The sequence below is a fragment of the Eutrigla gurnardus genome, assembly GCF_963514095.1.
Source record: "Eutrigla gurnardus genome assembly, chromosome: 9".
Lineage (NCBI taxonomy): Eukaryota > Metazoa > Chordata > Actinopteri > Perciformes > Triglidae > Eutrigla > Eutrigla gurnardus.
In genome coordinates this window covers 13620690-13647296 of record NC_139923.1, presented here as the reverse complement: position 1 = coordinate 13647296, position 26607 = coordinate 13620690, and the positions used below count along the sequence as shown (strand labels likewise).

The following is a 26607-nucleotide window of genomic DNA, read 5'->3' as shown; positions in this document are numbered from 1 at the left end:
TTCGAAAACAATGTGTCAGCTAAGCAAGGGAACACATGCTCCACTGTACGCAGGACTTTCTTCAGGCCCGGCCCTCTGTTTATTTTTCCTGCAGTGAACGGGCAGCTCGGTTTACAACAGCCACCCTAAACCTCCACTGTGGAACATCCTGCCTGCAACAGCAGCCAGATGCGCCAAGGCAGCACTGACCTCGCCAAATCCTCCGTCAGCTTTTTGCTCAATTTGCAGAGTATCCTTCTACTTTCCTCACATGAAGCCGCTTTTTTTTTTCAGGAGACAAAAGGAGTTGTAAACTGATTTGAAGCGCATGTACATTTTTCAGTTTTTATGTCCCAAATCCCTCTGCGTGTGACGGCTTTTTATCCGATTCAGCTCGAGGGGGCTGCGAAAAGAGAGGCCTCTTTCAAGTCTGCGCTTCATGCTCACAGTAAAGAATAGCTTATATCCTCCAACATTATGCAGACCTCCGTATCTGGAAGGCATATAGTCGGGGTCACGCTAAAGGACCAGAATGGGTATTTGGGGAGGGGGGTTCAGTTTTAAGGCAGTTTGGATGTGTAGTAGGGTATGCAGTCTCCGGGGGCAAACAGGCTCACCTTCTGCATAATGGAGGGAGGAGGGTGAAGGAGGGAATAGTTCAGAGGGTCTAGCAGCTGGACTTTATTTAAGGGTCAAAAAGTGAACTGGAAATTATTCTAGAGACATAAGAAAATCTCTTTGAAACTCAGATCATATCAGTATCAGGGGTGCAGCTGTCGAAATCTCAAAATCCCTTTTTAGTTTTTTTTTCTCCACAACACTGTCTGTATCGGCCTTTGACTATGACTGACAAAGACTTACCGTACGTGTTTAAATTGTCGCATAATTGCTTTATTATCTCGTTGTGGTATTACAACTTTGTTCTTGCTCGCATCTGACTTAGACAACTGGAATTTGCATTAAAACAAAAAGAGAGCTGTGCTCGTTCCAAGGACAATTATCTTGCTTTTGAGAGAAAACGTACCAAAATAACTAAAGATTTTAGATGATGATTGATGTAATTTTCTGTAGTTCGCTGACAGTATGACAAAAATTAAATATTGATGTAGGAGGGATTTATAAATAGAAAGCTTAAAGGATACTTTTATAGCTCAGGCTAGCTTACAAAGGCCAATTTCAGAATTGGGATAACAGTTTCAATATGTGTTTGATGAAACCTAAATCCTGCTCTGCTCCATATACTGTAGAAGTATTTGATGTTGTCTTCTTCCAAGGCCTGCAGCTTGTGTCTGGCCAGCACGAGCTGGGGGTGCTGTCCTACTCATCAGGACAAAAGCCCCGAAAGACTGCAGAGCTTCCAGCCACCCACTAACCCCCCCTTGTAAAAATGTGGATTAAATTAACCCAGCAGCAGCAATGTTCTCCCTCAACAATCAATTGACTCTCCAAGTCCTAAAAACAGACACTCGTTTCTTCCTAGTGCCAGACATGAACTGTGTTCTTTGCTCCATGTTGACTGCTGCTGTTTGTTTGACTCTGTCAGTTTTCTAATGACAAAAAAATTGCTTTTCTCCAGAGACTGTCAAAGTCTAAGTTTTTAGTAATTACCTGCAGGTGTGCTGGGTCCAAAAATACAGCACTATTCATTGACGATGTAATATCAACACTTTTGTCACATAACTGCCCCGAGGATTTGTTTTCTATTTGCTCTATTTCCAGCCTATTCCAGGTGAGCTTCTACTTACCTGTTGTTTCTGGCAACGTGTCATCTCATTAAGGTGCAAAGTTGTCCGTTATGTGACTGGCAGCACATTCTTGATTGAGATTAGCCAGTATGGCAATTTCTCTTATTGGGATTGGCGTCAATCAGCCATTCAGAGTGTATTCAACTAAGTATTCCTAACTGAGGCCAAACAGTATGTTTAAGAGGATCCAGTAGCGAACACTAACTTTGTCTTCTTTAAACTTAAAAGTTAGCTCTAACAAGTTTGTAGTTTTGTCCTTTAGCCTACATGGTCCTTATACATTAGTTTGCACACTTTCTGTAACACATACAGCTTGCTGTCCCCTATGAACTCTTCTGTCCTAGATCAACCATTGACTTGCATGCTAAACCCAAATTTGGCCCATTTGTTGTTATTGCATGGCGTCGCACTCAAAAGTCACTTCCTCAATAAACAGAGCAACAAACTTCAGACAGCCAGTTCTCCAGACCAGTGGAAGAGCATAAACCATAAACATAAACCAATGTGGCTTACACCAATGTGAATGCCCACTAATGAGCTTGACAGGGTTGTGTGTGAGGAATGAAACAAAAGTGTCTCTATCAACATTTATTACGAAATATGATCCGTTAGGAACATCATGAGCATACAAATCGACAGTGGCAGAATGGATGCTTTATAAACTCTCTGGATGTTACTTGTTCGGACTGATAAAACTGGTGCTCTGCGAGGGATAAGACTGCAGAACATTTACAGCTACCTTTCAAGCCTACAAGGAGTGACTTTTAAACGCTTGAAAAGACATTTTGGGTGGAGTAGCACTTTAAAATCCATCAAGTTAATTTAAGGCTGAGGCTGTGTGGAAACATTGGCTGCTTTTCCGTCCCAAAAAGTGGCACATTCTTGTTGGTAGCTCTGCTTTGCTTTTAAGCAGGCCATGAGGTTTCAACAAATTCTTTCAAACTGAGTCAAACTGTTCCATATTCTTTTAGTGTGGCATTTTGACCCCGACTTTTTTTTAAGCCTCATCTATTCATTATGTTGGAGTTAAGGATTCAAATAGAACACCTTTGTTGCGTGAATCACTACTGCTGACCTCCTTCACACATTCATGTAGGTTTTTGGGTCACACATTCAAAGAAATGAGGACATTTCTCCAATAATAGTGTGTTTTACTCTTGATGATGGGTGACGTATTTGTAGTTGTTCCAGCCTAACCTCCGGGAATATTTGTTTATCCGATTTCACCACTGGGTCATCTAGAAATAGCTTTTTTTAAGTGGCCCTTGGAAGTCAAGCTTGAACTCGGGAGACTTTATCGGAAATAGATCAAAGGAACACCAGTGGCAAGCTTGGCCTATTTTGTGAATTAGATGAAGGGTGTTTTACAATGTGAATGTCATACATTTCAGTATTAATCACCCCTGACACTCATTTATACTTTTATTCGTTATCATTTTCCTTGTCTACTTCAAGGGAATGTCTGATGTACACCTTTGACTGGTACTTTCTTTACTCAAATGACAACACAGCAGAAAAACAAACTTTCAAGATCCATTTATTTGAGTTGATACAGTACTACAGAGGCATTGTGTGGAGTAGAAATACATCCGGGTGGATGAATTAAGACGTTTTACATGATTTGAGGAACTGTTATTGGTTTGTTACACTTAAAAATAAATGCTTGACCGCTGCCTTCACAATGAGATGATACCGCTCTATGTCGAACATACGATTATATTTCTGTGTGCAGTATGCCCTGAACACAACACAGTCTAAAGCAGGCCAAAGCATGAACAGGGAGTATTTTGACAACAAATTAAATGGCTTGATCACCAATAAATACAAGTATAAAAACACATTGATAGTAATTTTCATTATCAAAAAAAAAAAAAAAAAAGTTCATAAAAGATACCAAAGGCACGCAACGTTTTCCACCTTGGCAGTCCAGGATCACCAACAGACAAAAAAAAAAAAAAAAACACAAACAACTGTGGCAATAGCCATCAATAGTAATGAGCTGTAACGAAAATAATACTTAAATAACATAATAATACTAATTTATTATTATTGTCATAACAATATCCAGTCAAGTTTTCCTATGATTAGACTTTCTGCTAACTAACAGATATGCACCATGTATTTCCAGTTTGGCAGAGATAAAGTTCCATCATCAGATTCTTTCCATTGCTTTATTTCCTTTTTCTCTTGATGTTGTTCCAGCATCCCCTGCTTTGGTAGAGGTGTAAAAGCAATTTTCTTAGTGTCGGCTATTAATACATTAGTACATATTCATGTATTTTGGCCCTATTCCAATTAAATTGGTTGTTTTTTTGCCATTTGGTGGTTGATAATGGGCTTCTCTCACCCACAAGTGTCGCAAAACAGGCGGAAACTGAGACTACACCAATTTCCGATCAGATTTGTCCATTTCTGGAGAGGAATTCTAATACTTCCAGGAAGGAAATATGTTCTGCCATAACATAAAGCAATATAAAGTTTCTTATATTTTGGAAAATCAAAAACAGAAGCATAATAAAACAAAAATACTAACATAGTATAATTTTCTCACTGTAAATCCAGTTGACAATAAAATGCAATACAAAAAAGGCAATAAAATGCAATATAATATGCAACGGGTCTTTCATTTGAATCGACACCCAGGACCTTTGCTTCACACCAGAGGACCACTGAAAACATTCAACATGTGATCTATTTCCTCAGAGTCGTCTACTGCGTGGTTTTCCATTCACATCATCTGATATTTTGGATGATCTCAGACACCATTCTCCCACTTTTCTGCTGCTGTGGAAAAGTGTAACACACTTTCTAAGGCCATGCAGGACACACACTGACTGACCCTCAACACAAGCTGTATCAACAGCCTCCAGCATCTCGAATAAAAACTCAAAAAAGAAAACGAAAACAAACGTGAGGTAAAGCCAATGTAGGGGATGATTTCATTCACCAATGGGGATTCCCAAGTCAAAGGAAAATCCAGAGGTCCCTGACCTATCATTCCCCTGAATCATGTCAAAACGTCATCACATCTCTTTGGTATAAAAAAAAAACTTTCCAACTACTCTTTCTACTCACTTTCTTTACTTTCACTATTCTACATTACAATTCCTTCCAAAAATAAGTCGAACTCCCTGACCTTTCCTTTGTGTTACAGGAAAGGTCCTCTCTTCTCTCAGCACCTTTCCAAGAATCACTCTTTCACACTCTTTTCTTCTTCCTCTAGCTATAAATCTCTACACACTGCCTCTCTCCTACGCTCAAATAAAAAAAAAAGGCTTATTGTGCTTGGTTGACACGCTGGACTAGTATAAACAGCTGGAGGGCTGAGCACGGACCGCAGATCCCACCTGTGCTGAGTCGGGCCGGGGCTGATAGAGATCTCTAGCACCAACACGTCTCCAGCCTTTGTCTGAGGAATTTGCTATGTCATCAGCAGGCTAAACAAACCACCTTACTTAGCTCTTTTGAAGAGCTGTGGGTGAAATATTAACACGTTTGACAATGTTAACCACCTTATGTGTCTTTGGTAAAAGAAAAAAGAAATGAACTGAAAAAACCCTCAACAGCCTGTTTTATCAGGTAGTCCCGAAAATGTGATACAACCAAGGTTTAGAGAGCCAGGCACATTCCAGGACCGTGAGATGGTGTCTGCACCATCTCCCTTCACTAAATGCCCCGCTAGGTGAGTCCCTCCAGACCTCTGGTGCTGCCAGCAAATCTGTGCTCAACCAAACCACCTAAACTGCTGACAAACCAAACTATGGGCTTAAACACTGACAATGAACACACAGAGGAGGTCTTTCTAAGGCGGCCTGTAGATCCTGGCATATCTGTGTATGGTTCTACTTGTGGGAGGGTGGGGGGGATGAGAGTGTTTGATCTCGACTGTCTGAGATTGACCTTTGAACAACCAAAACAAGTAAAGCTAGTCATCTGTGCGCTGAAGGCCCTGGGTCTTTCCACATTCACAAACATTGAACAAAACACAACTGGTGACAGTTTGGCCTGGCTTTTCCCTCCACTTTAAGGAAATGACATACATAATTTTTGTATTATTATTATGAATCAAAAAGGCACTTCCTACATATTCCCTAGTATCATACACATATATAGGACATACGCTTTGATGAAGGTATATTTGCCTGCGTGTTTTACAAGCGCAGACAGTTATAAATGCTGAGTATATATATGTTTCCCATCACTGAGTAACATAATTATATATGTCAGATCCACACAAAGAGATGGAGACAAGGAGCATTGGACTCTACCAGTAACAGCCAGCGCCCACCAGTTTTGCACTTAAAAACTAAAAGCTACGAAAATATTAATAAATAATCAGCAATGTCAGTTATTTTTGGAACAAGACCCTGGTTTGTTTCTTTTTTTTCTTCTTTTTTTTCTCCTTAAGGAAGTAATGATCACAAAAGCCTGTGCTCTGTGTGAGTTTTAAGGTGCTTTTGTAAACTCAAACTCAAAAAAATGGTGCGGCGCACAAGGAGAGCGAACCAGTTTCTGGTTGCTGCGTTTGTGATTCTAACTTGCCTTCTTGCTGAATATGTAAACATGTTGAACACAGCAAAAGTCTATGGGCGGGCCAAGAAAGCAGACTGGGTGGCATTCTCTCGTGCCAGCTCCTCTCTGTTGTTCACAAAACCCTAACTTAAATTTCCCTCTGGCCAGAGAAGTGCACCTTAGTGAGTATATGTGTGTGTCCGTGTGTGTGTGTGTGTGTGTGTGTGTGTGTATGTGCCAAGACATATCATTTCCATCAAGATTTCAGCACCATTTAGAAAACCGCTGCTTCCCAAAAAGGTGTATCCCAGTAACGCACTGGTCGTTAATGCCACCTATAAACATCATGTACACACACATGATCCCACACACACATGCACACAGTCACGTTCGATTCCCTCTGCGTCTTCTCTCTCCGCCACCCAGCTGTTAGGTGAGGTTGCTGCTGATGTCCAGGGCTTGCTGGTACACCTGAGTCATGTCCTCCAGGTCCCCCAGCAAGGAGAAGCTGCCATTGTCCCCCGGGGAGCCTTTCGTTCTGGGGCCACGGCTGAACTTGGGTCCCTGGAGCGGCGGGGCTGCCTGGAACCCTTTGAAGTTGGCGAGCTGCAGCAGGTTTTCAGCCGAGGCGCACGCCCTGATGTTTGGGCGGAGGTGGGGGGTGGAGGAGTGCCACTCGGCCCCGCTGAGGGAGCTGGGCGACAGGGACAGGGAGCTTTCCTCCCCGACTATGCTGGAGGGCCGACTCTGACTGCGGGACAGACCCGAGTCGGTTGAGGGAGGAGGCTCACTAAGGGCTCCGGCCACTGCTGCCGCTGAGGGAGGCCCGCTGTAGGTGGAGTACTTGCCGTTTCGCTTCAAGATGCCCTTTCTCCCCATCGCTCTCCTAGGCGGGGAAGTGGCTAGCAGAGACATGCTAGCACCCCCTAAAAGCTCTGAGGACTCGCTGCGCTCTGGTGAGGAGTAGTACCCTGATTCCCGTTGTTGGTTATTCTTTAAGATGCCTTTCCTGGGCAGAGAGGGCACCATCTTAGCTGGCGAGCCTCCACCCAGACTCAGCTCCTCCTCCTCGTCTTGATCTGGGCTTGGGGCTTCCTCTCCCCCTTCGGCTTGTTGAGGCAGACCTGCCTGGCCAAACTCCCCCTCTTCCAGGCTGGCAGCCCGCTGCTCCTCAGTAACCCTGGTCTTCAAGATCCCCTTGGGTCTCTTCAGACCTGGCTTGTCCTCTTCTCCACAGTGGGCTTGTCCCGCCTCGACATTTTCCTTCTTGGACTTCTTGGGCCTCTGGCGCAGCAGCTGGGGCATGGCTGCAGCTTTGGCTCCAGAACCACGTGGCTCAGTGCGGTTCTGCCAGTCGATGAAGCGGGCCAGCATGGGCGAGCCCCCGTGATCATGTTGGGTCTCGCAGTCGCACACACTGTTCTTCCAGCCCCAGTTCACCCACCAGTGGTTGGCTATGTCCTCCACTGTGGCCCGGCGCTCAGGGTTTACCATCAGCATCCAGCGGATCAGTCCACGGGCATCTAGCAGGGAACACAACAAGAAGCTGTGTAAGCATGTGTGTCATTTTTCCATGGTTTGTGTAAACCACAACAATGCATCCTCAATTAAATCACACAACAACACATGGAAGTGAGAAAATTCACACCATTTGAGTGTCTCTAGTTTAGTCACATTCCCAACTCAATACTGTCTAGACAAAAAAAAGCATCATATGTAATGGATTTAGCAGATCCTCCTGTATGGTTATATAGAGAGCACACTGATGCATATTCCAGTCAACAGTTAATGGACTTTCGAGTATTTTCTGGAATTTACATAATGAAGTGAGTGCTGTACGATTTATCGACAGAAAAACAGGGGTCAGTGGTTTCATATTCTGACAAATAGTGTACCTCACTGACTGTATCTGCAGTCCAGCTGAACTGGATTTTTGCCAAGTATAGTTGAAGTTATCATTACAGAAAAGGAAACCGGGATCTAATGTGTGTTCAGAACATGACATAAAGCGGAAGAAAAACGAAAAGGGGTTCCAGCAGTACCTGAGGATTGAGTAGGCTCTTTGTACTCGCCGTTGCTAATCTGGCGAATGAGGTTCTTGTGGTCGCCACCATCAAATGGCATGGTCCCGTAGACCAAGGTATACAGCAGCACCCCCAGAGCCCAGCTGTCCACCTGGCGAAAACACAAAAACATGGTTATAAACTTCATTCAGTCATAAGCAGTACACACCCTGCCTGTGAAATACCAAATGGATAAACTGTTCGCAGTCGGCCAATAAAATAAAGTTTTGAGGTGTGTTTGATGTTGAGAATGCATTCTCTCCAGTCTTGTTTCAATTAGTGTTTCGTGGCATTAAAATGAATGTTGTGGAATGAGCTCAGCTCAGCTCAAAATCAGAGCAGACCTTTGAGTTGTACTCCGACAGTTTACGTCGACATTAATAAGCGGCGACATTTTCACATAAACATCTCACAAAAGACCTCTCTGTTAAAGAGCGGGTGATGCCGCGGTGCTTCTCCAGTGTATCTTTCATATCATATAATGACTAATGCCAGCTTTCTGGTGGGAAATGGCTTGTTTTCCACACATATCCTCTCCTCCATTCCCCCATCGCTCTCTCCTGCCCCGTCAAGCAAAAGCAAGCACTTTCTGATCACCAAACCTAATGCAATGTGGCTTTCTGAGGAAGAGGTTACATAAGACTTTGCGTCTGGGGCATGAGGAGGTGCAGAGCCACGTGGGAAGTGGTGGGAGTGGGAGGGGGTAATGAGTCCAGCAGAGATGGCAGAGTCGTGATATCCTGGCCCCTGATGACTCGCCAGAGACATGCTGCCATTCAGACATCAGCAGGTGACCTGTCTCAGTGTGTGTGTGTGTGTGTGTGACAAAGAGGGAAATGGGATGTGTGAGTTGTGACTGTGGTTAGGGGAGGATGAGACGTCCTGAGGAATGTGCTTCTGATGTTGGTAGCTGGAGCTTTGAGACATAGTATAGGAAGAGGAAATCAGATAGGGCCGGTTAAAGAGTGAGTGTACTTCCTCTAAGGATCTGGACCCACATCAAGAATGTTTCTCTCTCCCGTTGCCATTGGTTCGTTTCCGAGGGCGAGACGGGGCACAAACTATTGTTGTGTTCTATTTTCGTTGCCTGTGTTTGCTGTAATTTGTGGCCTCACCCCAACCGGGGTTCTGTAATTTTGATTGCAATCGGACTGCTGTAGTTTTTAGCACTCTGGAGTAAATTATAGTGAATTACGCTAAATTGAATGGTTGGACTTGAATATCTAAAAATGAAGTTTTTTTTCCCCCGTCTTTCACTTTGTTTTATGTAACTGATGCAATTTCAGAGGCGACGCCCTTCGGAATGAGTCTGGAATTGCCAGATAAGTGGCTTCGGGGAGACATTTTCACTCTTTCTTTCACCAAAACTATTTGACTTTGACCATGAGCGTCTCTTTGAGGCTGTGGAAGCTCATTCCAATCCCATTAAGATGAAGAGAAAGTGAGGAAAAACTATTCTCCAGTTCCTCACTTCAAAGCACCCAGACCTTGTGGGGAAGGGGAGGACAGGGAAGGGATGCAGACAGTATCTGAGTTGACCTACTGTGGAGTTGCAAGAGAGACCTCCCTTTGACTGGAGACTAACAGTAATCCTATCAAAGAAGCAGAAAGTAAAGCCTATCCACCTCTTTGTGTATGGCCTATGTGACGATGGTAATCACTCGTGTGATAATAATGATGAGTGCTTTATAAGGTGAGCAATCTGGGAGGTTCATACCAAATTTAACAGCTAGGGAGGACAATGATGATGACGGGTACACTGAAGGAAAACCATGGAAATGAACTTCACATACAGACAGCCGGGCGTTTTTTTTGTCATTGTTACTGTTTGGTTCACTGGGCCTCACCTCTGGGCCACGGTAAGGTCTCCCATTGACGATCTCTGGTGAAGCGTAGAGCGGGCTACCACAGAAGGTTTGCAGCAGCTTGTCCTTGTGGTAGAGGTTGGACAGCCCAAAATCAGCAATCTGTGGAAACAGGGGCACGTGTGAATTTTACACTAGGTTTTTAACCCCTCATGCACACATTTTATTGCAGTATGATATTGTAACAAAGCAGGTGGAAAACCTACCTTAATATTACAGTTTTCATCCAGTAGCACATTTTCCAGTTTCAGATCCCTGTGCACCACTCCATTCTGAAAAGACCGTGAGAAAAAAAAACATAAATTGATGCATCAATCGATGCATAATTTACGAGAGATAGATCCAAGTAATAAACAGTCCATTGTGTTAAGAGGGGATTTACTCTTGCAAAGCCAGCTTGTGACTCTCGGGGAAAATCAAGGCAGCCTGTTGGTCTAGTACACTTTAATTGGTCTTGTCCCCTCTGGGGTCTTTATCCTGACATCTGCTGTGATTTTCTTTTTAAATCGACTCACATGTGTCACGTAAACATGAGCCTGTAATTACCACACTGTATGAATGATGTTCTCACAACATCTAGGGATTAGCAAACAACTATACTGTTAATGCTTGGGTTTAAGAAAAAAAAAAAAAATACAACCCTGGAATTAACATGTGGTATGCAGACAGACAGAACCCAGCTCAGATGCAGAGGAGTGACTTCACCCATCACACATGCCCCTGGGGTTGCGCGCTACATGGCATCTCCTATTGGTTATTGCCTTGGCAGGGAGCACATGTTCACATCCCCCTGATTGGTGGATACAAGGAAGAAATGGTTGTTTGCTTGTTGTGTGAGTGACTCACACCACCCCACCCGGTGGGAGGCTGTGCATGGTAGTGATGATTCATCATTCATGGCTGTCTGGGACTCTTCTATCTGAGGATCATGACATCATCCCTATCTCCAGCTGGGGAGTTTGACAAGAGGGGAGCCCATCCAAACAAGCCCTGGGACCTTGGGTGGGGGGGGGGGGGGTTGATGGGAGTTACTGAGGTGTGGCTGGAGCTAATTCTCCGGGGGGAAAGCTTTGGGGGTATCTCGGGACATCCATCAGCGTGTCATACCGATGAGGACAGCGTTAATACAGGGACTGTTTGGCACGGGGTAATCAGGGTGTAAGCCTAAATTAAACTGGCCTGTGTTCCATCTTCACTCAGAAACAGATGACTCCCAAACACCAGTGCCAAGAAAAGCATTCTGTAGATTAACTGGCCATATGACTTGCCACGGAGGGGCATGGTTAATGTTACAATAAACATGCTGGAAAACAAAGAAACACATTGTTTTTCCCTCTATGTATAGTATTTTCGCACCTTGTGGCAGTGGTGCACGGCGGAGACTATCTGTCTGAAGAAGTGTCGCGTCTCACGCTCGCTCAGGCGCCGGCGCTCGCTGATGTAGTCATACAGCTCGCCCTTGCTGGCATACTCCATCACAATCACGATCTTGTCCTTGTTCTCAAACACTGAAAAATGATAAGAAAACAATTGGGAGGCCATTAATATCCACTTTCAGGAGGAACACATGTCACAGCACGAGGGATGGGAGGACAACGTATGAAGTAATTCCAAGTTAATTTTATCAAAATCACAAATGGACACTGTTATGTAAAAAAAAGGCCCCCCTCCCCCCTTTAGTTTAAGAGCAGAAATACAAATTCCAGAGGAGCACAATACATCCCTACGTTTCTCCCTGGGTTACATCACCCAAACCCCACCTCATGTGTTTGGCTCGTTCACAACATCGCAGGGAGGGGCCGTTAACTCAATCAAGCCCGCTCCTCAGAGCGAGAGCAGAGTTGCGTGGAGTGCAGTGGAAACAGAGAGAAAGCAGGACCCAGATAATAGTCGAGTGGTGCCCTTGACATGTCACACTTCAATGTCACGTCATGTTAACACATTTCACAACACACTCCCACATTGCTAACCACCACACCGCGTGTCCGTATTATATTAATTATTATACAACAGTTGGCAACGTGGTGCAATTCCTCTTCTCACGGCAGAATGGGCTCATATTTACTGAAAAAAACACAAAAACAAACCTGTTGCTCAACACGGGTGAGATCATCTCTTTTTGATTTGAAGAGAATTCAATTGCCTCATGTATTTCTGTGTGTGGATGATAATGGACACTAAGCTATATTCATGTCACTGTTCTTAAGTCAATCAGTGAAAATATAAAGTATCTGGGTAATTGTTTTGAAGAGACAACGTGATGCTTTTTTAAAAATTAAAATGGTGACTTGTTGCACATCTGGTAAAAAGTAACGTGTTATACTGTAAGGCATTCCTGTCCAACCAAACATATCATTCTTTGTCAGTCTTTAGCTTTCTGGTGTGTAATTTCTATTTGGCATCATACTTCTGTCCAAGCGCCTTGGCATGAAGGGAATGAAAATGGTTAGGCAGGGAGAAGGATGGAGAGAAAGACTGTGGAGACGACAGTCGGCCATGTTGCTCCACATTGTGTGGGTTGCTTTTCCCACACAGCAGGGTCACTGGGGGTGAGGGCCTCTGCTTTCTGTATCCTTGACTGAGCACCTTCACCCCCCCCCCCCCCCCCCCCCCCTCCAACAGGGTCCTTTTTAAAAGATATAATCCTCTACAAAAACACACAGTTGCTGAGTGAGGGTAATGCTCCCTGATTGCGACTGTCTGGATGCTAACAGACGGGGTGTAAGCCAACGGGAGGGCAGAACAGAACCAAACCTCTGACCGGTGGATAGAGTGGTGACCTGGGTTGACATTTGCGTTGATCCGTGGTGGGGCCACGCTCGGAGAGCCCATTCTCAACTTGCACTGCCATTTACCTTTGACCCCTGGTGGTGAAGTAATTACCTGGCTTACATAGCTTGGATTTGTTAGAGCCCGTTGGGTATGGCAGCCACCAGTGCAGCCTCGCTTTCAATCACCGGGCTTTGTTCACGTGTCAGGCCCTCACATCTGACTTAATTATATATATAAGTACATTTGGACAGTTAAGATGGGACAGTTGCAGAGGCGGTTTATGTTACGAAGATGGAAATATGCAGACCGGGTGATGATGTGGGATTGAAAAGATAGAGTACTGTCGAGGATGACACCCAGACTGGTAACCTGTGGGGAGGGGGAAACTGGGGAGTCATCTATGATTGGGGAATAATTGCGGGACAAATGGAATTGAAGTTGAATTGCTAGTGTTTCTTCAAGGATTTTGGAGATGAAGGGTAGATTAGAAGTAGGACAGAAGTTATTGAGGTTGGTAGATTTTTTCAGTATTGGGGTTATTGCAGTGGTTTTGAAAGATGTAGGAACAGTTCCAGTGGTGACAGAGGAGTGGATGATGGCAGAAATGAGGGGGACTAGAGAAGGGAGGCAGGCTTTAAAGAGCCTTATTAGCACCCAGTGGCCTATTGCCTGCACTGATGACAGACGATGTTGCAAGCTTGCAAAGGGGGCGAGAAGAGTGGTGGACTATTGATGCACATAACGAATAAGCAATCGTTAATTTTATTTCCGCAACAGGCCATTAAAGGAATTGGTTCTTATTTACTGAACTGAGATACCCTGACAAAAGATCTCCACCGTTTAAACTGCTATCTAGGCTTATGTCATCTTGAGAGAATGCAGCATAATGAATACAATAAAACTTGCGGCTCTTCACTCACAGCAGGGTGAATGGTGTGGGTTTTATGTCTGTTCTAAATTTATACCTCCTCCTTTCCTTCCTTAAGGAATAGTTCAACATTTTAAAAAAAACACACTTGAATCCCTTTGTAGCCCGAGTGTTAGATGAGGAGATTGATACCACTGTCATATCTGTACAGCAAATATGAGGCTTCAGGCCTGCAGCTGGATAGTTTAGCATAACTAAGACAAGAAACAGGGGAAAACTGCCTGAAAATCTGTCCGTCTGTTTGACTACTTTTTGGCTGCGAGCGTAGACACCAGAAAATGCCATAGTTCAGCTGAGCTAACAGCTGCTGGCAGGATCATCATATTCACTGTACGGACATGAGAGTGGTGTTGATCATCTCTCATAGTAAAGAAAGTGAATAACTGTAGATTATGTATAGTGTGTAAACTATTCCTTTAACGTGTTGTGAGTTTGTCAGGTTTAGTTAACCAGCTATGTGCTACTAACACTGAAGTTCCATGTATTTGATCTATTTTCAGCATTTACAGCATCCTCTGGGGTTGACTATTTGCTTTAGAGAGGTGGGCACTGGGGTACCTAGTTCTGCTTGAGGACCCACACAGCATGCTGATGGGTGCAGAATGTAAGGGAGTGGTAAGAATCAGTCTTCACACACACATCTGGTTCAGCTTTGCTTCACACGAGGCAGTTAGCAGGGGCTGTTGGAGAGGGTGTTGGCGGATACACAAATCTCGGGGCCTCCTATATGTCTACTAAAGGAAGGCTGGGTGGAGGCCAGGCCACAACAGTAAACGCTGGGTTTGAGTGCAATGAGTCTGAGTCAACTCCGTTGGTGGAGCGGGCTGCTGATAAAGGAAAGGCAGCACACATAGGAACACCATACTGCCTATTTAGGAGGTTTAAAAAAAACTGGATGTTGTTCTATCTTGAATATTTCTCCTACAAAACACATACTTGGCTGCACGTCAGCCCTCCAGCTGACTGCTGGCACGTTTCCATGACAAATAGTGACGTTTGTCGCGTATTGCTGATTACGACATGGCACTTTGACACTGAACAAAGGGCAGTGGGTGAGCCAGTTCAGGCAGTGACACACAGCCGGCTGCCATTGTGCTAGGGCAGTTACCCTGGAAAGGGCATTGAAACTGTTATTTCGTTGACACAGGCGTAAAAATAGTCACAAGTCACAAATCACATGAAACCGACTCACACTGTAGTGCCTCGTGACTTTAATTGCCTGCACATAGCCCCCAGACTACATTATAAGGGATGATTGATTGCAAGCAATATGTTGAAAGAATTCAATGGGAATTGTTCAACCTTTACACTCACCATTAATTCTAATCTATGTTTTCTTACAGTGAAGTGAAGGTCATTCAAAAGGGCTCATATTTTTTTTTGAGACGTTTAAGCCTGATTTGAAAGCTTTGATAGTTGCTTCCTGGGGTAGATATATGTTTATGTTGCTCCAGGGAAGGCTTAAGGCCTTTCCTCCCTCTGCATAGCACTGGACCAGAGTCAGACAGGGTGCAGGCCTGGGTGACTAAGGTCAATTCTCCCTAGATAGACACACACACCGACACACACACACACACGCACATACATAAGACACACATACAAAGACTTCTGCAGACACACATGTGTGCAAACACACATACACAAGTACAGTCTGGTTCCCAGCTGCAGTTGTCTATAAGTACCAGCAGATGTCTGGCCCTGAGATCAAGACCAGAGAAGACAAGAGATGAGACCTCTTAGATGTGGGAGAGACAATCCTGTAGGATACAACCCCTCTTACACACACATACTTTCAACGCACACGTGCACTCACACACACTCACAGAGATCCAGGCACACACCGGTAAAGCCAGCCAGACTTTTTTACTGGCCCGGCAGTCAGACAGAGCTGAGATGAATAACATCCCCGAGCCGTAGTCCGGGTCTTATTATGACATGTTCGTGTCATAACACGACAATCCTGCAGCTCGGCCACAAGTGGCAAATTAGTTGAGGGAGGGGTAACATTTGGACATGTGTGTTTTTTTTGTTGATTTGCATTCAAGGCAAATGAGAGTGAGTGGTTTATCGTGTGCGTGTATTTCCACACATGCAGCAAATCCTCACCTTCATATATAGAGATGATGTGTGGGTGGCGGAGGGATGACATGATCTCAATCTCTCGCCGGATGTGAACCATGTCCTGGTCGTCCTTGATCTTCTCCTTCCGAATTGACTTGATAGCCACCTGGTAACAGAGGACAGAAGATGCTTTGATCAGCCGACTCATTTAGATTTCACAGTAACAGATAGCTTGGGTTTTCCTTTCTTTTTTTTTGTCCATTTAAACCAATTACATAACTATGTTCATTTGGAACAGGAACATTAGACTAGAGCACATTTATGTCACATTCATTATCTCATCGGTGAACTTAAAATTGTATGCGAGTACATACGTCACACCATGTGGGTCTGCCTGTCTGTCTCTGTATAAATGTGAGCAAACTAAGTATGTACTGTATTCCTACATATCTTCCCCTAATAGACTCTGTGCACTTGATCCATCTAATTTACTTCCCCTCTCAGGGGTCCGATGGGGGTGCACAACAATTGACCTCCTCACCAGGCCTTGCTGTTATGACAGCCAGATGAGTCAAAGAAGGAGGAGGTCATCCCTGTAATTTACTCTCTTTTCTGCACGAAGCAAAATGAAGGTGAAAAACAACACGTGATGCAATAATAGTGGCTTGCTTTGTACTCTTTCAGGGCATGGGCCTACATTTAACCAGATATTAGTCAATGTAGTCTCTGAGCCCTCCACCCATCTCTAACAGAGAGATCAGAATTCAGATTCACATGATGAAAAGTAGGGCTTTCACAGCAACCAGCTATCCAGAAACAGCTGGGGACCAGTAAAAAGAGGTATGTTGTTAAATAGTCATGATCTCTTGAGGAAGGCAGGGAGGCATGGAGGTCAGAGTGCTCCTCCATAAATCATAAGATGACAGTATTCACCTACACAGCCTCGTCCCCCCTACCCCCCGTCAAAAAGTCCTTGAGAAGACACTACATCATTACCCGGTCTCTTATTTTTAGTCATTCTGATTAACCACAGCCAATGGCCTACTTTTGAAAAAATCCTGAACAGCCGGGCCTGCTGGGATTTTAATGGAGGAATTGGAGAATGGGCAGGGGTTGAGGAAGTGATTCAGTCTACTTGCCTTGCCAGTGGGCCTGCTGCAGGAGGTTTAGCAGTAAACAACTACACTTGATTTGATGATTTTTCACTGTCATGGAAATGCCACCGGGGTAGGAGTCAGACGCAACTGTATGCATTCAAACCTGTAGCCTATGTACTCTTTAAATGAGAGGTTAGCCCCCCCCCCCCCCCACCCCCCCAAAGAAAGAAACCCAATTGAGAGTACACAGTCGAGCACATGTCACTATAATTGTAGCCTAAACATTCTGGATTGAGTCCTGGGTTTGCTTTGATCAGGCTTCTATAGAGTCTGTGAGCTCTGAATTCTGTTGGTTTAAACTTTTGTCCTCTCTTAGCGTAGCGGTAGTATTCTGAGGAGCCCAGCTTTATTCCATTCAGGAGAAACCACAGGCAGTAGCGAGTGCCAAGCTAATTACCGTGTACATCAATAAAAATAACCCCAAACCAGAATAGTTCCCTTCCAGAGCATGCTTTGATTACATAGAATTTTAAAGAAATGATACCATAATAAACAAGATGCGGGTCCAGGGGGTCCACATGCTGTGTTCATAATAGGTCAAAGTTGTTTGTGTCTTAACACCGTTGTTTTTTTAATACTTCATCAGATTAATCCATATTTTGATTCCAAAAATGTTGTTGACCTTGTTGTTTAACACTGAGGCAAAATGTGAGTCACCTTCCACGACGTGATGTAGGAATTAATTCAGGAATTCATTAATTAAGTTAATTAACTGAGAAATGACCTACAAAGTGACTTCCAAGGGCAAAGGGACCTCCTCTGCCTGAAACCCAAATGGTCTTTTCTCTGAGGGTGGTAATCAATCTTTAACAGCCACGATCTTCATTCCACACTGTATATTAACTCATTGAATGAGCCAGCTCTCCCACATTGGGCTTGAGACAAAGCCATGTATCTCTTGTGTATCTCCTCATGTTCCCCTGCCCTGACCCCGATGTGGATCATTAAACAGGACTGCAGATCAGCCACTTGCCAGCTGGCCAGGCTGACCGACACAGCTACGCTTGTCCTTAAGTGGATCCCTATTACTGTCACTCACAGTAAACAGGCGCTGCACTGCTGCCCAGGCCGGCCCCTGCCAGGTATGGGGCCGGCCTTGCCTCGCAAACGGAGCTGTTTGAAGTGAAAGTCTATGTTTCGCTTCACCAGAGCCTGACATCTTCCTGTGCTTTCTCAGGCCATTAAAAGAGATGAAGTATTCATCACAAGCTCACCCTTCTCCTCGTCCTCTGAAGATCACGATCATCCGCTGTGTTGGAAGTGCGTGTGTGTGTGTATATATGTGTGTCTGAGTCAGAGTTAGGAGGAGACGGAGAGCGGTGGGAGGAAGAGGCCCGTCACTTTTCCAGAGAACTATATTCTCAAACACAACCATCAGCCAGAGTCATAATACCTCATCAACGGCACCACATATAGCTGAGGAATGTCAGCGTTTTCCCTCTTGCGTACCTCTCCAGTAAATCCATTGTTGGGGAATGATGCAATCTGGTGCTTTAAGCTCATATTAATATGACTCCCTAGCCCCTTTAACTGAGGCTGTCCCTGTGTTGTTGTGGTAGTGGGCTTTCCCTGTGTGTCTCTGTGCTAACTGCCCACCCCTTCTGTCTGTGATGAATCCCCATACAGGATATTAACGCTCCCCTCCAATCTCATTTCCTGCCGTGGATGGCCTTTCATATGTCACTGTCCATGTTTGGCCTGGCTGTCACCACAACCTTTTCACTACAGTCATCTAGATGCCAAACATAATGCTAAGACACACACAGTCTTTCTCTCATGACTATACACATATTTTAAAGCAGAGGCTCTCAATATCATTTAAAGCCACAGACCCCTCACAAGACAGAGGGTATACCAGGGACACTAACAATAATTCAATGTAGCCTATTTTTCACACTTCTGTTATCTTACTAAAGTGAAAGAATAATATAAGAGACATGTATTAGAAAGATTGCAGATGGTTTAGATCTCTTAGATTAGAATGTAACCTAATTGTTATACTGTAAATATCAATATTTAAACATTTTTTGTTGAACTATGAAGCCTTGTGTAAAAAGTTTCAACCATGAATCTGAATCACTGTTCTAGAGGCTTGTGCACATGTCATATATCCCCATGATGATCTCCATGATCAATTGCACTCCTCCATATAATGTTTGGGTTTCCACTAAGCTGCCAAGCACTACAACATATGGCTTTGCAGATTAAAGCTGACAGTCCCTCAGTTCCACTTTCCCCAACTAAACTGAAGGTGCCCACATCTAATTGGCCTTCCTCAAGCGCCTTCAGCTCATTCCACACGTCCATGCAGTTAGTCACACACACAACTTTCTCGGCCCGTCTCCTCGCTCAGTTCTCTCCGCTCTGCTCATTTGCTTTGTGGAACGAATCGGGAAAAGGTACAGGGAGTGAAGATGATTGCATAACAGTCTCACCACGCAGCTGTATCTGCCATATGGAGGACACAAGGGACTCACTTTGAGTCAGAGGTCAAGTAAACTCTAGCAACGCAGTGCCAGATACACGTGGCCCGTGAGGTGGCCGGCAGTCATGCACGGCCTGTTTTCTGCTGGTACTCCGTGTGCAGAGCCGTTGATTCTCAAAGGACTTCCCTAAGATATACAAACTCCCACGTTAAACACAGCGGTGCAAGGAAGTCCTATACTTTACTGAGATGCTATTTAAAGTACAATACTCGGGACATTGCAGCAGGGAAAGGAAAGCATTCGGCCACTGAGGTTTGACCTACAAAGACATTTTTTCTGTACTGACCGGTATTTCCATTATTTTGTCCAACCCATTTCTATCAGTGAGGGTAAGCTAAATGACAGAAACACCTGTCTATGTAATGCAATACAGATCGATAGCACCACAAACCTGCAAAATGACCATGAAATTGATTCAATCCCTCTCTAAAACGGAACATTACAATACAGTGGGATTCATTACAATACTGTTGTATTAGGCGGCATGTGTTTGAGATATGTACCTGTTAAACTGTCAGAGTGTTGTTTTTGGTTCGCAAACATCATTTTCAACGTCACAACAACAGCACCAGCATGGTTTTAGAAAGTAAACAAATATGGAATCTTGTGTGTCGGTCAAATACTGGTAAACGTTCAAGCGACACATTTCAAAATGAAATGAAAAGAGTTTGAAATTAAATGATCAAAAGAAAGAAGAAAACATGAGCAAATTAGAGTCATCATGGGAGAACAATATTTAAAACTCATTGTGCAATTTCACAATGTGGGTGAAAGTGAAATGCTTCACATTAGAGCCGCTGCCATGTCAATAATACATGGGGAAAGGAGACGGAGCCAGGTAGGACAGGCCAAGAGAAAGCAGTCCTACTGGAGGGTTTATGGCCCCCCTATCAAGCAGTAAGGAGCTATGAAACCACTGGGGGACAATGTTGACCTATAAGCTTTCCCCTGGCATTCTCGGTGCATGGAAAGTACCTTGTGTCCTGCCAGAATGGGCACAGGGGTCAAATTTTGCCACGGGGGGAAATAAAATTATGTTTGGAGAGAAGTGCTGGTCTGCAACCACATTACAGCAGATGGTGGGCAAAGAAAGCCAATAAGTCATTATAGATAGAGAAACAGAAAGTGTTGGGATGACTCATACAAACAATCACACAGCAAAACGCGAACAGAACTGAAAGGACAAACTCAGTGTCTAAAACACAAAAAATGTGAGTGGGCCCTTGTAGTATCTCTGGCAGTGTTCCATGATGTTTACTTGAACCACTGGAGTCCCATCAGTCAGTCAGTAGCCGGATTTGCACTCCAGCATCCGGTCGCGAGGCCACGCATAGGACATGGCGTGTGCAGCCGCAACTCCCCGGCCCCATGAGCCCTTTTGAACATAGGAGAAATTCCCAGGGAGGAGGACATGCACACGCCTACGAGAGCAACAAAGCACCTATTTTAGGACTAGTGTTTAGAGGCTACCAAAGAGCTTTACAGAAGTATGCATGTAAAACAAGCATCTGGACCGACTAAAAGCATCCCGACAGATGCTTAGAGCGCCTCTTAAGTGGCTCACCTCTCTGCCGGAGCGTCGCTCAATGGCCTTCTTGACTTTGCCATAGGTGCCTCTTCCCAGCGTCTCCAGCAGCTCGTAGCGGTGTTTCAGGTTATGCTTGTGGTGGTGTTTCTTCACGCCCGAGTTTCTCCGTCCATCGCTGCTTGCCGGGGTCTCTTCGGGTGAGTTGCTGGCAGGCAGGGATGGAGCTGGAGGTGGAGAGGCGAGGTCAACCCCCACCGGTTTGCTCGCTGAGGTTTGGCCCCTGAGGGCCTGGGGACGGTTTGCCCCCCGGTGGGGCGATAAATAAGCGGTTTCCATCTCACTTGGGATGTGTTTAAACAACCTTCCCACTGTTAAATATTTCAAACTACCTACCTAAAGTAAATTGATAATATAATACTTATAGGTCTAATAATAGTAATAATAAATAAATAAATTACAAGGAATAACGAGTGGCCTACTAGTCATAGCCTATTATTACACGTGGAAACTAACATTTCCAGATTGTCTGGCTTGATCAATTGGCTTTGATCAAAGTGAGCAGAGATTACCCCTCCTACCTATTCATGTTATTATCGCTTTATAGCCTATTCACTCTACTAATGGATTAAACAGAAAGAGTCTATAAGGACATTATAGGTACATAATTACCTGATACATAGTCCTGTATCACTGGATTAAAAATAAAATTCTAGTGCCAATATGTATTCATATATGTAATAAAATATGCATTCAGATGGGCAGCAGGCAGCATGCCGGAAGCTGAATACGCGTTCGATTTAAAGATGATATATTGGCTATAATGTGCAAGCTCTATCCCTATGATTAAAAAAAATATATATAAAAAAAAATAAAAATGACTAAATCTATTGATCTGATCTCCTCACTCCTCAGTCGACTTGCAAAATCTAGCTGCGGTTAATTCTGGCTCGTTCACCTCATCTGTCGTCCTAAACGCTGCCAACATCACCGACTCACGTCTAAAAGGCGAGAAAGCTGCGACGAAACCGGCGTTTTGGATGAAGATGACCCTCATTTTGCCCGCGGCCCAGGTGTAGCTCCTCATTCATCTGGGCTCTGTTTATTGTGCGACTGCATGCTCCGTGCAGTGGTCGACGGCGGTAGAGGTGCGCTGTGGTCGGACACTATCTCAAGCTGAGACGTTTTGGATATTGCCATGGTCGTTTCGCTGCTCCCCCTCTTCTTCTTCGTCTTCGTCTTAGTCTTCTTCGTGTGCCTTTCTTCTTGTTTCTCTCTCTATGCTCAACGTGAGAGGCTGTGAATAAGACTTGCGAGAGGATCCGAGACCGGAGGCGGGGTTTACGCAGACCTCCTCCTCCTCCTCCTCCTTCCCTGTCTTTTCTCTTCGCCTCCCTCTTTGTGCTCTCTCCCCCTTCCTCATCTCTAACATGACTGTCTGCCGCTGAATTCAGGGGCGTAGCTGGGATTCATGTCCACAAGAGATGACCCCCCTTCCCACCATCTTTGTCTAATCAATACAGATCCACATATTTACTGATACGAATTACAACCTTATACCAATGATATATTATCAAGCTTTGTTTGATAGTTCACCTCCAAGACAGCCATCCTTAAAGGAATAGTTTGACTTTATTCTGCTTTCTAGCTGAGATCACGCGGTACCTCTGGGTCTGAATGTGTAAGTGCTTTAAACTTGTATTATTTCTAATAGCCACCAGAAAACATCATCAGCATGACTTTATGGTCTCAATTATTAATTTGGAAAATTGTTCAATACAGCATAATTGAGAGTAAAATAGACGATAAAGCAGGGTATGCTTTATGGGCGCGGCTACCTTGTGATCACCACAACGATGCTGCCCGGTCTAGGAGTTGTCCTTGTTTACCTGGACCCTTCCACAGTGTGCATTCAGTTCATGAAAATGATTCGTACTATTTTTAGTTGCTTAAAAATGCCTTACTTAGTTCAGTACTCCACCTGCTCGGTTGCAAATAACCGAGATGCTGATCTCAAGGCTTCAATATGGCAGTCCGCAAACCAATGAATGTGGCCATAGTGACGATGTCCACTTCTCACAGTCTTTGGCTGAGATGAGAAGATCAATACCACTCTAATTTCCAATAAAGTGATAAACAAAGACTTGAAACAGGAAAACAGGGACCCTGGCTCTGTCTCAGCATCTGTTTAACTCACTAATTTCACATTATATATTGTTTGTATCATCCATACAAAGTGAAAAAAGAAACGTGTTGTTTTACTTGCTGATTGTCTCCTGCCTGGGACTCTTGTCGACACACAACCACATTGCTTGATGTTCCCAAAAACATGATTGCCAACCATTCTACCAAATATTGTCTTCGCCTATACCCTCTATTTGCAAAAAAATATATCTTAATATTGCAAGATGTGGCATTTGGACACTTTAGCTATCAACACACACGGATGAGAACAAAATAATTTACATATTTTACATAATTGCCTGAGTTTCTTTCAGATCAGATCTACTTTTTTATGTGACAAAAAGGGAGGGCACACAAGTTTATAATGTATTCATCTGGTGCCCTGAAAGAAAGTTGACCTGTTTTGTAAATTCTAACCAAGGAAAACCCAAAAGTACTTTGAAACGAAATGATAAAACATGTGAAATTTATACTCTACAAAAGACTGTAAGGTATGTTATACTGTACAATGCTATGCTTTCATTCCCATATAATGAATAACAGGCCAAAAACGAATGTGTGTAATTGCAATGTCCCTACTTCCCCTGTGCTTTATTTACAGTCATCATGCCAAATGAATTCCTATTTGCATCTGGTTTCCATACTGAGATAGAATGGAGACGGAACTCAGAGGGGATTATCTAATTAATCCCATTTTCTTTTCTGCACTACACACTACAGCCGGCTGTAAGCACACATTTTATTTGTTACCTGAACAAACAAAGTGTGTTCAACCGATCATTAACAAAAGCAAAAAACAGGCCTTGCAACCAGAACATGGCAAAAAAAAAAGCATGGACGTAGTCTCTGTGACGTCACCCATATGTTTGTGAAGAGCCAAAGTGAAATTCAAAATGAGCAGGAAGATAGAAAGGTAACAGTTTAACCAGGGCTGCTTTCTTCTTGCCAGAATCCTCTGTTCTGGGACCTGCTTGTAATTATGCATAACTTGAAGCCTTAATCAAATTTTAACAGGTGAGGTATATAAAAAAAATTAATCCACATAGTTGTTATGAATTAGCTATAGAGACCAACACTCTTTTTTGTTGTACCAGACTGGGAAGTTGGGCATTTTAACATGGGGGTCAATGGGAATTGACTCGCTTTTGAAGCCAGCCTCAAGTGGCCATCTGCTGAACTGCACTTTTGGCTTTATTTACTTTACCCCTAGGCTACTTTGGGTGCAGAATACACCCCCTGTGTGAAAGGGCCATTTAAAAACGAATGATTCATTTCCCCCCTATACTTCTATGAAGATATATAGTGTGTCTGTGGTACATATTTCACCTTATAATAACCTTTGGGCATTTTATATTTCAAGACGTAGGCTACTATAATATTCTGATAGAGTAATATAATTTAGTTGTATAAACTGATATAATTTGTCTGATGGGGAAAACAAGAATATATGTTGAATAAAGTAAGTACATTTGAAGAGATGTTTCTCAAATGACAACATGTTTTGGCAGCTCGAAATATTTGGAATAGATGTCATCAACATTTGAAAATATTTTTAGTTTAGTTTATTGCCTTTTTTGTTTGTATAGATTCAAATATACCTGTGAAGTAAAATAAGTTGTACATATGCTTGTGCATTTTAGCGGTCAGTTACAGACTGACACTCTCAGCCCATTAAAAAACGTTTTGATTAAGTAGGGACTCTGTTTCCCCCTATGGTCCTATGAATAGCTGGCATAATTTGTTAGTGTTCGCCATTTGTTGTCATTAAACAGGGTAAGTAGAGTGTCCAGTTTTAGCAACACAGACTCTGAGATTAGTATGTGATCTGATTCCTCCCTTGGCCTCATTTGCACTTTGCAGCAAAAACTGAAGTTGTTTTGTGTACAAGGAATGCCGCCACTGCCCTCTTGTGGTGAATGTAAAAGTGGTTACATCAATATAAAGAAGAAGACTAAGTAATTAGTTCCTAGGAAGCATCCATGGACATTTTTAAATGGCACATGCACAAACTTACAATGTTAAGTTGCTATCACTTGCCACAGTCTCCTGTATACACACATTTTAAACCACCCACATAAAAACGCTTTTCATGAACAGCTTAAATCTGCATAAATGTCATAGACCATATCAGTATTGTCGCATGCTTTAATACGTTTTGCAAGTCCATTAACTACAAATCTTACACCCGTCACTTGACTGCTGAACATTTTCCAAAGCATACTCTTTGAAAAAAAATGAAAATATATGGTTCTAATACTAAAACATAAGTGGGTGAATGGATCAAACTTTAGCAGCAACACTAATATATTCAATATGTCTGATCTGGCGAGGTCATCACTTGATCTTAAACTGAATGTATAATGAATGGCACAAAGAGTTATGTGTCATTCACTTTGACAGTGCGTGTAAAAATGGAGGAGGATAATGACAGGGGAACATTTCACACTTTGTCATCAGATCAGCAGACTGGTGACTCATCAGTACAGTCTGTCATAAAGTCAGTACAGCAACAGTGGAGTGAGTGTGATGGACTGTGAGAATGTGCAGTGGGGTGTTGGGCACAGTAAATGTTTTCCTTCCAGGTCTATAGCCCCCCCCCCCACGAAAAAAAACAGGCCATTTGCAAAAGCAGAGTGGTGAATGAGACAGTTGGTGAGTAATCAGATGACGCTTGAATGCTCAAATGTGTCTACAAGGCAAGCTGGATAGCTGGAGCTCGTGATTCATTTAATTCTGCATTGCATTCAGTACACATTGTAAAAAGCATAGAGTATAAGGATATACAGCATATGGAGCCTCTATTTATCTTATACAGTAAGCCATATGTTAACAACCTGCACATCTGTATATGATTCATTTCATCTCGTAACTTTAACCAAAACAAATAACTGTAGTGTATGACAAAGTAGGAAATAACTCAGACATGACTTTATCAAACGACTTTAATGTATACAGACATTTTAGTGCCTCTCTAAATAATACATTAAAAGCCGTGAGTACTTCAAGTATGACAAGTTAACAGACGCAGATAATTCACAGAACATTTTAAATACGTGCGTCTGCGTGGTCGCGTGTCATAGCGCCTCCCCTTTGTTTGCGCATTGACCTAGCGCTCCCGCGCACGTGCGCATCCGGGCTCAAACAGCGAAAAGTCACCGCCTCTACACGTGAACGGTAATTAAAAATAACCAAACAAATCGTTTGTTCGTTAAATAATGTCCGTCGTCCTGTGTGATATGGTTCAGGTAACGTTTATCTAACGAACGCAAATCATGGTATTATAAACGTAAACAAGTTAGCTAACTAGCGTCAAGTTAGTTGACGTACTAT

At 43.5% G+C, this 26607-nt stretch overlaps 1 protein-coding gene across 1 annotated transcript; it reads right to left on the bottom strand.

Moving 5' to 3' along the window:
* Nucleotides 1–3245: 3245 nt before the first annotated feature.
* On the bottom strand, nt 3246–21946 carry nuak1b (NUAK family, SNF1-like kinase, 1b). The gene is made up of 7 exons (XM_084016678.1): nt 21133–21946; nt 15971–16091; nt 11521–11672; nt 10371–10436; nt 10147–10266; nt 8279–8411; nt 3246–7759 (listed from the first exon to the last, which is right to left on the bottom strand). The coding sequence occupies exons 1-7, from the start codon at nt 21430–21432 to the stop codon at nt 6666–6668; spliced, it is 1986 nt and encodes a 661-aa protein (XP_083872804.1). The 5' UTR covers nt 21433–21946; the 3' UTR covers nt 3246–6665.
* Nucleotides 21947–26607: the final 4661 nt, after the last annotated feature.